Source organism: Sinocyclocheilus rhinocerous, unplaced genomic scaffold (genome assembly GCF_001515625.1).
Source record: "Sinocyclocheilus rhinocerous isolate Xijiao unplaced genomic scaffold, SAMN03320098_v1.1 scaffold440, whole genome shotgun sequence".
NCBI classification, from domain to species: domain Eukaryota; kingdom Metazoa; phylum Chordata; class Actinopteri; order Cypriniformes; family Cyprinidae; genus Sinocyclocheilus; species Sinocyclocheilus rhinocerous.
Window position 1 is genome coordinate 252,816 of NW_015637534.1, and position 15,546 is coordinate 268,361.

Genomic DNA, 15,546 nt, shown 5'->3' on the forward strand with positions numbered 1-15,546 from the left:
GATTATCCTCAAAATTTTATTTTGAATGGGATGTAGTCCATGCTGAAAATATACTGAATTCTGAGTGACCTGTCTCATAGTAAAGATGTGCAGTAATACGTTTTTGAGTGTGGCTCGTTATCGTTGCAGCTAGGAAATGTCTGAAATGAGCAGGCGCTCGTCACTCCGCAAGGTCACTGGTCATGGGATCGTACCTGAAGTGAATAATCCTCAGCTCGCAGCAGCATAAGCATGTTCTGTCCTGCCGTTTCACCGCTGTCTTGAGGACGGTGGCAGCTGAGGTCGAAAGCAGAGCAAAGCAGCGTGTTTTAGCGAGGCCAAATGAGTGATTACCTCCAACTCCTGTCATAATTCACCATGACCTCAATCTGCCAGCGAAGCCTCTCCTTGACTGATCGCAGTTCAGGTGCTCTGCTCTGATGTTAAGTGTAGTTAGAGAGAATTGCCTTTATCTGTCGCCTGTGCAGGGCTCACAAATTTGATGTGCAATGCTAACGGTTCAGGTCGGCACTAGGGAGACCTAATTACATCTGTAATCAGTTTGCTAATGTGTTGAGTTGTCGATCTGCACCAAATCGTGTTCTTGTTGAAATAGGACATGAATGTGACACAGCTGTGACAATAAAAAATTACAGTATGTCTAAGTATAACATGTAAGCACAAAATAATTAGCTTGATTAGCTTTTTTGCTAATATAAGCAAGAACACAACTGGCTTTTAATGAAAGAACAATCTCTTTGTCAGCACATGAATGTAGAATAGCATGGTGACCTTCACCTGAAATAATTTCTTGAATCCAGCGTATGAATCACTGAGACACCTTGGTAACCCTTCTGCTGATCTAGGATCAGGAACCAGGGTGGAATTGCACTGCATATTTATTAGCACTCTGACAGCATTTGTGGCCCAGATTGTAATGCTAACAATAGTAAATACATGCACGTGTTACTCATGTTTCCCTCCTCGCCCTGGAACGAATGCAGAGTGTCAGCATTACAATCAAACGTCAGATAGTGTTTGCTGTTTTTAGACTTGCACCATCTGGCTGATCAGAGGGTGCGCAAAAGGAGGGGTAATATAAAGTTCAGTGATTGTGTGATCTGTGTGGTGAGCATGAATGCTAGCCATGAATGAACTAGCGTTCTGCCATGTTGAGATGCTGTTGTGCATCTGTGATGACTAGTAAAGTTTGAAACTCTAAGCATACTGTACATGAATGCAGATGTTTTTAGCTTTGCGACCTTGATTTTTGACTTCTGAAATGTGTAATTCATAAGGCAATGGAGCAATGGAAAGGATTTCATTGCAATGTGGCTGGAGCGTGCCTTAGCTTGAACATTGCTAAGACAAACAGAGATATCCTTTTCTAATACTAAAGTTCATAATTCTCATGTTGACATTCTGATTTCAGTTATCTTGATGTAATAACAAATCTTAATTTTAAAGGGGTCATGCAACTGAGAATCAAAATGTTCTTGATATTTACACATATGAGAGGCTACTCTGCAATAAATAACATACTGGAAGTATCAAAACTTAAAACTATAATATGAATGATTCTTTTCTACCCTTCTGAAAGCCCAAGATTTGAATTTAGGGATATCATGACATCATGATTTGATTTCCTTATATGTGACCCTGGATCACAAAACCAGTTATAATGGTAAATTTTTTTAAAATTGAGATTTATATGTTATATGGCCGAGATACAACTATTGGAAAATCCGGAATCTGAGGGTGCAAAAAAATCTAAATATTGAGAAAATCATCTTTAAAGTTGTCCAAATGAAGTTCTCTTAGCAATGCATATTACTAATCACAAATTAAATTTTGATATATTTACGGTAGGAAATTTACAAAATATCTTCATGGAGCATGATTTTTACTTAATATCCTAATGATTTTTGGAATAAAAGAAAAATCGATCATTTTGACCCATACAGTGTATTTTTGGCTATTGCTACACATATACCCCAGCGACTTATGACTGCACTTGTGCTCCAGAGTCACACATATGGTGTGTTCTGCACAATTCATGTTAGTTCATCAATCACAAGAGCGATACTGCCATCAGGTAACAAAATACCTTTTTTGCTGGAAAAAAAACTTGCAAGCTTTATAAACTAACCTTGAGAAACACAATATAAAAATCTAAATGCAAAATGCATTTCATGAGCATCATGACCTATGATCGGTGTAATACATAAGGGCTTATATACAGATGTTCTTTGTCACAAAGTGGTTTACTCTATATTAATTTCTCTATATTGTGATTATTCGATACACAAAAAGCGATCAAAGATCGCTCTCTTCATAATCGCTGGAGCAGTCGATTCAAGATCAGTGCAAGTCTATCAGTGATTTGATTTCTGAATTTTTGCCGAACAGAGTCTTATATTTACATCATGTTAGTTATGAGGAAAGTATTTGTGAGACTGCAGAAATCGCGTAGCAATAAGTAGATCATTGCACTGTTTTCACAGTAGACATGAATCAACTCTGTAATCCAAATGGATAGAAATGTAATATGCAATTCAAATACATGAATTTAAATATTTCTGCCTAGCACTTATACTGCGTATTTAGAGCTCAGAAAAGCTGGGCCATTGGAACGAGAGGAAGGGAACAGATAGAGTCTTGGCTTCCCGAGCCCCAGGTGGCCATCTTTCATCCTCCAGCCACCCTGTGAATGCTTTGGAGAGAGAGTCGATATCCTTGACATCTGCTCCCTCGCCCTGGGAGTCTGGCCACTGTCCTGTCCTGAGCGCCTGCAGTGGAGCGAAGAGCTCAGCTATTCTCAGCCTCCGACGCAGACACGCACACAAATACACGTGTCAGGTGTTAACAGTCTACCAGCACTGACAGCACACCACCAGCACATTCCCCCAACCGCTTCAACAGAAGAGCAATTGCAAAAATGAAAGGTTACGCAGGTTAGTTGGATTGGAAATATCACAGCCTGCCCATCTGCAAGGTGCGAGTCCTGGATATTCCAACTGCCTCGGATTCTCTTCGTCGCTTGGCCTCCAGAATGTTATCTTTGGGGAAATTAGGAAACCTAAGTAGTGGGTAAATTTCCTTAGTGTGTAGTGGGCCAACAAAGAAAAGCCTCGCTGCGGATCAATTGTGCAGTCAGGTAAGAAAGTGCCCAAAGGACGGTGAAGCAGGGAGTCTCCAAGAAAAACAAACCTGGTACGAGCACAAAGGAGAAAAATAACTTTTTTAGACTCTGCGATTCTAAGCCCTCAAACGCGCACTAGCCCGACTATATCTCTCGAACATTTCCAAGGCATTCGTAATCATTGAACAGCATGCATATGCTAGCTCACTTGGGTATTTCTAAGTCTCTAGCTGTGTACGCTGCAGAGGGGTGGTAATAGTAATATTGAGCGGTCATTAAGGTGGGAGGGAGGCCAAAACAGTTCTCGCTGCTGGGATGTGTGGTACATTGCACAACCTACGCACTGCTGAGCCCAGGCTTCTTTGTTGTTGATAAAGAAGTAGGAGTGTAAGTGTAGTTGAAGAATTAGATTCCGTTTGCATGTTCTTATCGGTGATCTAAGCTGTAGAGAGCAGAGGATGTGTGGAAAGGTTCGAGTGCTGACATGTGCATGTTAAAAAGTCCTGGAGTCCTGGATCTCAGCACATTCAGATACACATCTCGACACAAATGTGGGTGTATAGCTGTGAACGTTTCAGCGGAGTGGATGAAATTATGTTGCATTCCTCCGGCCCTTGGCCATCTGTGCCCATGTTTGTGCAATGATTAGGTTTAATCATATTCTGCGTTCTGTGTTGCTTTGGCAGCCGTGATTATGTGAGATCAATTTGCTAAAAAGAGCCCCTAAATGAAAACAATTCAAAGACATTATTGTGGCAGATATGTAAAAAAAAAGAGAGAAAATGTGTCCTTAGAATTTAGTATATTGTTTTTATTTCCAGATAATTTCCACATCACCGGCCTACGATCCACAACAATCCAATTTGTTTAAACAAAATGTAGAGTTTTGGAGCCATTCATACAAAATACCTTCTTCAACCTGCATACATTTTAATATTATTGGTCTATGTATGATTGAGTCATATGATACCTTGTGTTGCTGTTTTTTAAGAGTCCATGAGCATTGCATTTTAAAGTGTGCAGCATCAAGTTTAAATGCATTCTCAAGACCTGTGCATTGTGTTTTATTTTGTTAGGCTCTGTTTTATCTGTTTTTGACTCCAAGAACACATCCTATGTAAACAGCAAAGCTCATTAAAAGTTATTTCACCATAAAATGAATCTGATTGGTGGGCAGATTTGCTCGTTTGCTCCAATCCTGCACTCATTCCTTATAGTGAATACTGCATGGTGTGCTATATACACAGCCGGTTCACAAGCTCATTCATTAATTCATTATAGTGAATTCTGCATAGTGGAATAGAAAGTGATTTCACTGACACTGAAGAGAAAAACTAATGCTGTTTGATTTGGTTGTGTAAAGTTACCTCTGTTGGTCAATGATGCACTGCAGCCACATGTGTGTTTATTGTTTGTTTCGTGGTTGTAAAAGATTCAGTCCCCCTTAGAGTTACTAAGGGGTAGCTTTTTGTCATGCCTAATCAAGAGTATATCAGGGTATCTTGTTCTAGCTAATCAAAACAGCCTTTCCAGTTATTCTGTTTGGAGTAGCCTACTTTGCTTTTGGACAGAAGGTGATGATTTTATTGGTAGATGTTACATTTTAAAGACAATTTACCTCTTCTTAAAACTAACTTAATAATCAAATTTATTTTTACAAAAATGTATTTTCTTAAAGCTAACTTAAACAACATAAAACCAACAAAATAAAGTTTACATTTAAATCTTTAATCGTTTGCATTTCTGAAACAATATGTTGAACACCAAAGCTGTAACCTTCCCAAAAACAGACTAAATGTAAATGTAAACTAAGCAATTAGCTACATTAGCGAAAGCTAACTTACAATGCAAAGAAAGGGAAGTGGTTAATTTGTCCATCTAGAGCTTTTTTCACAAATTATGTGGTAAATTAAGACATTAATTTTCATATTTTCAAGAGAACACTACATCAGACTAAATGAGGCACAGAATAGAACTATTCCTTTAATCAAACTATGCTGAAAACATTAAACTCACATTCCTGCTTTATATTCATTTATTCCTGATGTGAAGCATTGTTTAAAATGCATTTATTTTGTCTCCTCTTGCTGCAGGACTGTTTCATCGTGCCATAATCCAGAGTGGCTCAGCATTGTCCAGCTGGGCCGTCAACTACCAGCCGGTTAAATACACAAGGATGCTGGCAGAGAAAGTGGGCTGTAATGTGCTGGACACACTTGACATGGTAGACTGCCTGAGAAAGAAGAGCGCTCGTGAGCTAGTGGAACAAGACATCCAGCCAGCGAGATACCACGTCGCCTTTGGCCCAGTCATTGACGGCGATGTCATTCCTGATGACCCTGAGATCCTGATGGAGCAGGGCGAGTTCCTCAACTATGACATCATGCTGGGTGTTAACCAGGGTGAGGGGCTGCGCTTTGTGGAGAACGTTGTGGACTCTGAAGATGGCGTCTCAGGCAATGATTTCGACTTCTCGGTCTCTGACTTTGTGGACAGTCTTTATGGTTACCCAGAGGGAAAGGATACCCTACGAGAAACCATTAAGTTCATGTACACGGACTGGGCAGATAGAGACAACCCTGAGACGCGCCGTAAGACTCTGGTGGCGCTTTTCACCGATCATCAGTGGGTGGAGCCCTCGGTGGTGACGGCAGATCTTCACGCCCGCTATGGGTCGCCCACGTACTTCTACGCCTTCTACCACCACTGCCAGAGCCTGATGAAGCCCGCTTGGTCAGATGCGGCCCACGGAGATGAGGTGCCCTATGTCTTTGGCATTCCCATGATTGGCCCGACTGACCTCTTCCCCTGCAACTTCTCCAAAAATGATGTCATGCTCAGTGCTGTTGTCATGACCTACTGGACAAACTTTGCCAAAACTGGGTAAGTGCCTAACTTACAACATGCAAAGTCTGGGGCATGGGCCATTATGTGATTGTGTGATGCACGATGGCAACTGATTTTTAATTGACAAATCCACGCTTATTTTCTTTACGTAACATTAGGCTAGAATGGGGCCCTGAAAAAAAAAGAAAAGAATTGTAAAAAAAAGAAATATATATATATATATATACAGAGTTCTGGCATGAAACTCTAGATGGCGCAGTTAAGCAAGAGTGCTGTTTTTCTAAAAATCTACATGAACATGATATTAATTTTATGCAACAGTTATTGAACTGTTTGTTACACTAGGAACAGCCCATGGTGGACAAAAAAAATGATGTTCTCTTGTTCAGAACAATATGCATCCTAATGTTGTCTTATTTACTGATATCTGTAACTCGACAAATTACTAGGCATTGTAATTACGTGTCTATGATGACACATAATTATTGTTTATTAGCAAGCTAGAGTGAAGATGACTAAACTCGCTTGCAAATTACAGCCAGTCATCTAATTATTAGCATAACTATTCATTCATATACAAATAAAAAAATGTCATTCATGCATGATTTGAAAAAAATATTTGCAATGCACATCATCATTCATCTTCTCTGTCCTATGTGATGCTGCTGTTGGTTGGACTGTGTGCGAAAATCCTGCATAGTGCATCTTTAATAGTTCTTAATGAGTTTAATCTCATTTAGTAATTATTGATTACTTAATATGTAGCAAACTCAGTCCTAAATTCGCTATTACTTACTGATTGGTTAGCTTAAGGTTGTACTACTCATTTGTCCTGCATTATTTCCTGCATAGTTACCTATTACTGATGGATCATTATTCTAAAGTGTTACTATTTTCTGTTTGAGAGATGAACTCCTTTTGGTGTGTATTTTGTGTTTTGTAACTTTGCAGATCATTTCCATGTGCAGACACACTAAAGGTCAAAAAAAAAAAAAAAAGCATAATAGGTGCCCTTTAATAAAAAAAAGTGTCATGGCCATTTAAATGAAACAAAAAAATTGGCAGGAATTACATTTATAAATTTGGTGAGTTTAATAAATTTACACCTCCTGCAGATCAGTTGCATTAAATACAAAATTCTGTCATCATCTACCCACATTCATGTAGCTCAAATACATATGATTTTTTCTTTACCATAGAACCAAACCTAAATTCGCTATTACTTACTGATTGGTTAGCTTAAGGTTGTACTACTCATTTGGCCTGCATTATTTCCTGCATAGTTACCTATTATTGATGGATCATTATTCTAAAGTGTTACTATTTTCTGTTTGAGAGATGAACTCCCTTTGGTGTGGATTTTGTGTTTTGTAACTTTGCAGATCATTTACATGTGCAGACACACTAAAGGTCAAATAAAAATTTTTTTTTTTAAAAAGCATAATAGGTGCCCTTTAATAGACAAAAGTGTCATGGCCATTTAAATGAAACAAAAAAATTGGCAGGAATTACATTTATAAATTTGGTGAGTTGAATAAATTTACACCTCCTGCAGATCAGTTGCATTAAATACAAAATTCTGTCATCATCTACCCACATTCATGTAGCTCAAATACATATGATTTTTTCTTTACCATAGAACCAAATGTTAAAGCTGCTCTTTTCCATGCGGTGATAATAGATGGTGATCAGGTGCACGACACCTCTGTGAATAGGTTTATTTTATACGATGTTTACTTAAAATTCAGAGGAATCACAAAATAAATATATAAATAAACAAATACACGAACGAATTAATGTCCAGATCATTCACTGACAAGGTTGTTAGTAGAAAACTGACACTATGAGTAGGTAACAAGTGTCAAGTCAAGTCACCTTTATTTATATAGCGCTTTTAATAATACAGATTGTGTCAAAGCAACTGTACAGCATTAATTAGGAAAATAGTGTGTCATTTAGGTTTATTTTATACCATGTTTACTTAAAATTCAGAGGAATCACAAAATAAATATATAAATAAACAAATACACGAACGAATGAATGTCCAGATCATTCACTGACAAGGTTGTTAGTAGAAAACTGACACTATGAGTAGGTAACAAGTGTCAAGTCAAGTCACCTTTATTTATATAGCGCTTTTAATAATACAGATTGTGTTAGAAACTTGTTAGTGTGTTATGTGTAAGCCAGGTTAAAGAGATTGGTCTTTAATCTAGATATAAACTGACAGAGTGTGTCTGCCTATTTATTATTCTGGATTATTACTCTGGATTATTCCAGAGTTTGGGCGCTAAATAGGAAAATGATCTGCCGCCCGCAGTTGATTTTTATATTCTAGGTATTATCAAATTGCCAGAGTTGGATGTTTAATAGGTAGCCAGTGCAGTGTTGACAGAACCGGGCTAATATGGTCATACTTCCTGGTTCTAGTAAGAACTCTAGCTGCTGCATTTTGGACCAGCTGGAGTTTGTTTATTAAGCGTGCAGAACAACCACCCAATAAAGCATTACAATAATCTAACCTTGAGGTCAGTGAACCTTGAAGTGTGGACGATTATCATCACTGATAATACCAAAATGTGAAATACCAGTCAGTAAATCAGCATGAACAGTATATTTGGGTGGAAAAAAAAGAAAGAAAAAAAACTTGCTACGTGTACTGTGTTAGGCTAACTGAGACTTGTCATAACACTTGTATATCATTGCTCTTTTGTTGATTTTGATTGCTTCTATTGTCCTCATTTGTAATTCGCTTTGGATAAAAGCGTCTGCTAAATGACTAAATGTAAATGTAAATATTTATGCACCACGAGTGTGCAATTGAAAGTACATGTACGGTGGGTAGCACTCATTGAGCATGTCTGTTTTTTGTTATCCGTGAGTAAAATCTGTTGCAGAATACTATAGTTTATAGCATACAGTATGAATGGGACTTGAGATGCCGTGCAGAGAGAATTATCAGTGGAACTTGTCGCATTTCTGCCCCTCAGCAATATCGATCAAAACCCCTCTCTTCAGTTGATCACTGCCGCCCCAGGTGACCGCATACTCAACAGCGCCTCCTCCCTCGCTCCCCCTTCTCCTTCCTGCTCAATCCTGCCCAGAGCACAAAGCATTATAGATCTGTATGAGGAGTGCTTGTAATCAGCTCTAACAACACAAATCTAATTTGACAACTGCTGTTACTGAGAAAAATTGATTGGTCATGCTGCTGCTTCTCCACTTTTACCAGTCACAATAAAAATGACACCCTATGACATTTATAAATCATTCTTTAACTGTTAAGTGCACACTAGGTGTAGCCAAAGATAACATACACAGAGTGGAAATGCTAATGGATGAGTACCGCATGCTGAATGCTCAAGTCAACATTCTGCAAGCATATCAGAGAACTTTTCAGAACAACATCTGTCCAGAAAATGTCAAATTAGCTCAAGGGCATGGGACATTTGTATGCTAAACACTGATTTTCCCCCACAGCGTAATCATTTTCTCAGTTAGACTGCCAGATTTTCTCAGTTTCTCAGCAAAACAGAAACAAAAATTGAAATTGTTTGGTGAGTGGATTTTGATGTATTTCCTATCTGCTCTGGGTTGACAATATAAATTAATCGATTGTAATCGATCCTCATTTTAAAGGGGTCATATGATGCGATTTCAATTTTTCCTTTCTCTTTGGAGTGTTACAAGCTCTTGGTACATAAAGAAGATCTGTAAAGTTGCAAAGACTAAAGTCTCAAATCCAAAGAGATATTCTTTATAAAAGTTAAGAGTTAACCACTCCTACCTAAAACGGCTCGTTCTAACACACCCCCACATACCTACGTCACGATCTCGGAAGATTTGCATAACGCTTCCCAAATGTTCACGCAAAGAGAGAAGGCATAACTTTTATTCTCGCTGTAGTATTGTTGACACTGCAGCCATGTCGTGAAGACGCTGTGTGCTTCGTTGTGAAAGCGAAACTACTTTGTTTGACCTTCCAAAAGAGGACGATATCTGCTTCGTCATGCCTAAAGGCGGGGCATAGAGGAGAAACAATAATGTACAGTATGTGGAAAATAATGTGTTTTTTAAACTTTAAACCGCATAAACACATTTCATTACATCAAATACACAAAATAATGTTCTTTTTAGCAGCATCATATGACCCCTTTAACAATCACAATCTTGTTTATTATATTCAATATTGTAACTTTTGATATGAGTCTGTCAAATTCTAATAGTCAATTATTAGCTATTGATTGAATGAATGAATGAATGAATTGCCTTATGTGCAATTTAAATGTTTAAATATATATTTGTAAATGTTTATTATAAAAATAAATTGCAATTTAATTTAATAGTTTGGTCATTTTAAATATTATATAGTAATGTACCAACTGACAGGGTTCCCTGTAGTTTATTCCCCATATTGTTCCCTCTGTACCTGATATATCCAAATGAATTGATAGCAAATCGAGTCAAGACCAGAATCAAAACTAATTGTGAAATCTGCACAAATACCCAGTCTTATTTCCGATACTGAAACAGGAAGTTAGGGAGGGACGCATTGAAGGGCTTATTTCTTTTTTTTTAAATAGCCAATAGTTTATGCCATGGATGAAAACAGTAAAGATGCATTCAAAACAAACCACTTGTTTTGGCACTTGATGGTTGGGAAAGGAAATAAAGCATGACACACCAACCACGACTTGCTACTTTCGATTACTTGTCGAAAACAGATGATATATTCAATTTAGAGGACATTCTCATTATAGAGAACATTTTATTGGACAAAAAATACAAACCTGCAAGATGATTCATCAATATTTATGGTCTGTTTTGTCATAACAGAAAGACTATAAATTGTAAATGTGTACATGTTTATCCAAGTTTGTCCATTTTTGGTCTGATTTGTCATAACACAAAGACTATAAATTGTAAATGTGTATATCTGTTCATCTATTAAGTTTGCCCCTTTTAATTTGAATTCAATCGATGGCTTGAAGATATTTTTATGCAAAGGCACAAAACCATGTTCTACCTAGCTTTAAAAACGCACTGTCCATAAAATAATCACTCACAGTAGCCTCGAGCCCTGCTGCATCCTATCTGCCATTTTAAAAGCATCCTTTCAAAAATACTAAAGATTATTTATTACATGACAAACACTGTATCCTCTTGCAGTCATTCATCTAATGGCTTCCAATTGAACTGGCATTATAGAATGCATTTTAAGCACTACTAAGTTTCTGATATTACTGTTGCTCTATTTGTGTAGCTCTATTGTGAGGAGCGGATTATATAGGATACTGCTTAGCAGTTGGCTTGTACAGAGCGAAGGATTAGATGCCAGGATAATGAACCTCTCAATCGCATAAAGTACACAAATCGTCACTTCCATCTTAACCAGCAAACTCTCCGGTTTAGTTCTGATGCTTGCTGGGATACAGCCACAAATGTGCACTACAGCATGTGAAGTGTGCTTACAGCTTCTCCATGTGATGACCTAGATAGCACTCCCTGGCATCTCTCTAAATTGGACACTTGTACCCGAGCCAAATACATACGTTAATATGGAACCTGGAGTCGAATAGGTGAGAGTTATATTAAGCTTGTGCCACTTAATGTCAACAGTACGTATCATTCCCTAAAGCGAAATTCTTCTTTCCGCTTCATGGTGCTTACAAGCAGTGCTTCCCCCCCTGCAGTTGGAATACAACATGAAAACAACCATTAACTGTGAAATCTGGGTAGAAAGGCATGTTTGACAAAAAAACTAGGCTAAGTGAAGTGACAAAGTAACAATGTTTCCTTATTGGATGCCAAGCTTGAGTATGAGGCTAATAGATACAGTATATATTATATTATATTTTATATTATATTATATTATACAACAGTTCGTTCTGGTTCTCAAATCTGATTGGTTGAGAACCGTGAGATATTGTGCTGGTATCGCCACAGGAACGCCCTTTCACCATTTGTATCACTCCGCTTCCAGTATTCCTCACAGCGAGTGTCATGGCGGGTGCCCAAATCCACTAAAATTAAAAAATAATACTGTTTTTGTGTCACCGAATGTCGTTTTCAGAGTTTTTTTAGGCAAGAATGTACTTGTTTAGACTTCAAATATACGGTTTGTTAATAAAGATAACGTTTATTTGAAATGTTGCTTCAACGTTTTCAGAGACGTGAGCTCCAGGGCGTCAGCAGCCGTTCAGCGCTCATGAACCCGCCGAGAGCAGCCTCACCTCGGCCAGATCTTCTGGAATTTGCCACTGGCTCTGATAATTCCTTTTGGGTAAATCTAACGGGCAGTCTTTGGTCTCACTAATATATTATTTGTTCCAGAGCAAATAGTTTCGGCTGAAGGCAAAATCTCATCACGTTATATTTTATGTAACTTTAATGCTGTATATTAGAGCATGGCTTTTATGATGGCTGTTGTTGTTGTTTACTATTCAGTAAATAATATTTTATATACATAGTAGTATTTAGTATTGGGAAACAGTGTGTGTGTTCGTGATGGTGATTTTTGTGACATTGTTCCGCAATTAGATGGCGACAAGAGACTGTTTTATGAGTCAGCATTTAAGACTTTTATATTGAAAGAGACTGAAACGGAAGTTATTTTTACTTTTAATAACAGCTTGTAAGACGCCGTTAACAAATGCAGTGAGCAGCACTGTCATCGGAAATCACCCTTAACAGATGAAAGGACAGTACGACAAAGATATCGCTTTCCTCAGCGGACATTCAAACTAATGTTTTATTGTGAATATGAGATTGAGCTGAAGAATGAACGCTGTGTCAGATGCAGGTAATCACACTCGCTCAGTCCATCTCTCTCTCACAATACTCTACTCTACATAATACAGTGAGCTTTTAATTAAGTAATACAATAAGCTTTTAATGAAGCAGCTCAACTTTCCTTCGTTACTAGTTCGAAAGTGACGTTTTCGAATTAGTAACGGACGCTTCAGCTCAGCTGTTAAACTATGAAACTGAGATTTGAATCTGTGGCGGAAGAAAGTAGTTCCGCACAAAAGGGTTTTTAAAGACACTCCGTTGTTGTTTTTCTTATATATTTGCACTCGTGCCGTCGAACTGTTGTATAAAGGCAATATCACTCTCGTACTCGAGCGATACTGGCTCTATATCAGTGGCTGATATAAAGCCGGTATCGCTCTCGTACTCGAGTGATATTGCTCATTTGAATTATATTATTATACAAATATTAAAACCCGTATTAAAAGTTATGTATTACATTAAAATGAAATATATCTGGCATAAAACCTGACAAATAAATATGTGGATTATTTGCTGTGTATACTATGTATTGCCTAATACGTGCAATCGAAAGTGTGAAAGCTAATGAAATGTTATATAATTATTAACATAACTATTAGGTAATGAACAAATAAACAAATATTTTTTGCCACATTAGTAAAAAGCATAAATGTATTCTATTTGTAGAGGGTTTTATAAACAGGTGGTCGGTCTGACAGCTCTCATAATGTGTTGAATCTGTATACAAATTGTAAAAAAAATGACTTTAGGCATTATTACATATTTTTTACACTTAAGTCTTTTTGGAGAAAAGTCAAATTTACATTTTATATGTCTTTGGGACAATTATTAAAAATCATTAATCTCTGAAATGAATGGAAGAATAATGGTAAAATGCTGCCAAGTGTAGAACCGTTAAATTGAATTCAAATCTCAAAGGGTTTTAGACGTTTTTTTTTTTTTTCTCAGCTGGTTATTAACAGTAAAAGTGTAATACATTAGCACCCTAATTAATTTATCAAGTGTTAACCCGTGGCCATTAGTCCTGCAGAAAAACAAAAGATTCCAAGAACCTTCTTCACATTGATAACTGAATTGTCGGCGCATATCGCCTTTGTTCAGGCTACAAATGGACCTCAAATGCTGCCGTCTGCATTTCTATAGAGATCGAAGAGCTAGCATTTGATGGACAGGGGCTGTTTCCTCTATATTTTTCTACTCTGTCATTCGGCCTCCAGTCAAACAGCCCATGCTGTGCTGAGCCCGAGACGTCGCTGAGCAGAATACTGTTGTGCTTTTCCTTTTGTCCTCCTATTTTCTCTGCATCTCCCTTCATGCTTTCTTGTAATAAGAACACAAGCTACTCTCAGAAATGCTGAGGCCTGCTGGGATAATTCCAGATATATTTCTCTTTGAAAAGCCCATGTTTTTTCATGATGCTATCCCTTGCCAAGACATTGGCAATTCCACTCAAAGAATAAAACATGATTAATCAATAATCAATAAGCCACGATTAATAAATAAGACATAGCTGCGCACGTGCTAGCTTGACCATAATCGCTCAATGATTTGACACGACCTGCATTTCGTGTTTTGTCAATGCATCTGTATTTACGTCTGTCTTATTGAAATTCTGTTGCCTGTTCTTTATCTGAATGGCAAGCAGATGCTCATTAACTCACACTGTCTTGTTGTATCTGCCTCGTGATTGTGAAAACAAAAATAATAATTTCAGTTCTGCATCTTAATGAGCGGTTTCCCTCACCGCTACACCCAAACAGAAACAGTATCTTGAACATCAGTTGACCCTGCAACCAAGGCCAGGTCTATCTCTTTCTCTGTCTTTGAGCTAACCTGCTTCCCGCATCCGCTTCTTTTGTCATTCCTAGACCTCAGCGAGTCCAATCGAGAATAAAAAGGGACTAAGTTTATTTTGTTTAGCAGTCTTCTCAATTAAGTCAGCACTTGATTCTGTAGGAATCAAATACTGTTGGCAATATGCAGATTTGGTTTGGAGAAGATAAGGAAGGATCCCTGGATGCTCATGATGAAGAGGGCGCGCTGCATGTCGAATGTAATGAATTGAAGCATCATCAGAGGAGAGCTGAGCGATCAGCGCCGGACAGGAGTCAGGACACATGTTGACCATCACTCACCTCACCCATCCGATCAATAGCAGTCATAATGAAGAGTGCACAGGGGCCCGTGTCCTGCAGCTACCTGTATTACTTCAAAACCATTGCCTTCTTTTCGGCTTGCTGACGGAAAATCTCCCTGACAGTGATGTAGAGATGTTCTGATACATTTCAAGATCTTTTTAGCGCATTATGGTTCAGTATTTGAGCCTCATTTTATGAAGTCAAGTCAAGTCAAGTCACCTTTATTTGTATAGCACTTTTAACAATACAGATTGTGTCAAAGCAACTTTACAGTATTAAATAGGAAAATAGTGTGTCAATAATTCTAAATGACAATAGTAATCACTCAATTTTCAGTTAAAGGCAGTTCATCATTGAATTCAGTGATGTCATCATCCAGCTCAGTTCAGTTTAAATAGTATCTGTGCAATCAAGTCGACGATATCGCTGGATATTAAGTGTCCCCAACTAAGCAAGCCAGAGGCGACAAGGAACCAAAACTCCATCGGTGACAGAATGGAGAAAAGAACTTGGGAGAAACCAGGCTCAGTCGGGGGGCCAGTTCTCCTCTGGCCAGACAAACCAGCAGTTCAATTCCAGGCTGCAGCAAAGTCAGATTGTGCAGAGGACTCAACTGGTTCCTGTGGTCTTGTCCTGGTGGCCGTCTAG

The 15,546-nt window shown here is 38.1% G+C and overlaps 1 protein-coding gene across 1 annotated transcript in view; it reads left to right on the plus strand.

Moving 5' to 3' along the window:
- LOC107748936 (neuroligin-3) overlaps window positions 1-15,546 on the plus strand; it is a 137,047-nt gene that overhangs the window by 107,828 nt on the left and 13,673 nt on the right. Inside the window, exon 6 of the mRNA XM_016563952.1 lies at window positions 5,215-6,004. Coding sequence (XP_016419438.1) covers window positions 5,215-6,004 — 790 coding nt within the window. The remainder of the gene's footprint in view (window positions 1-5,214; window positions 6,005-15,546) is intronic.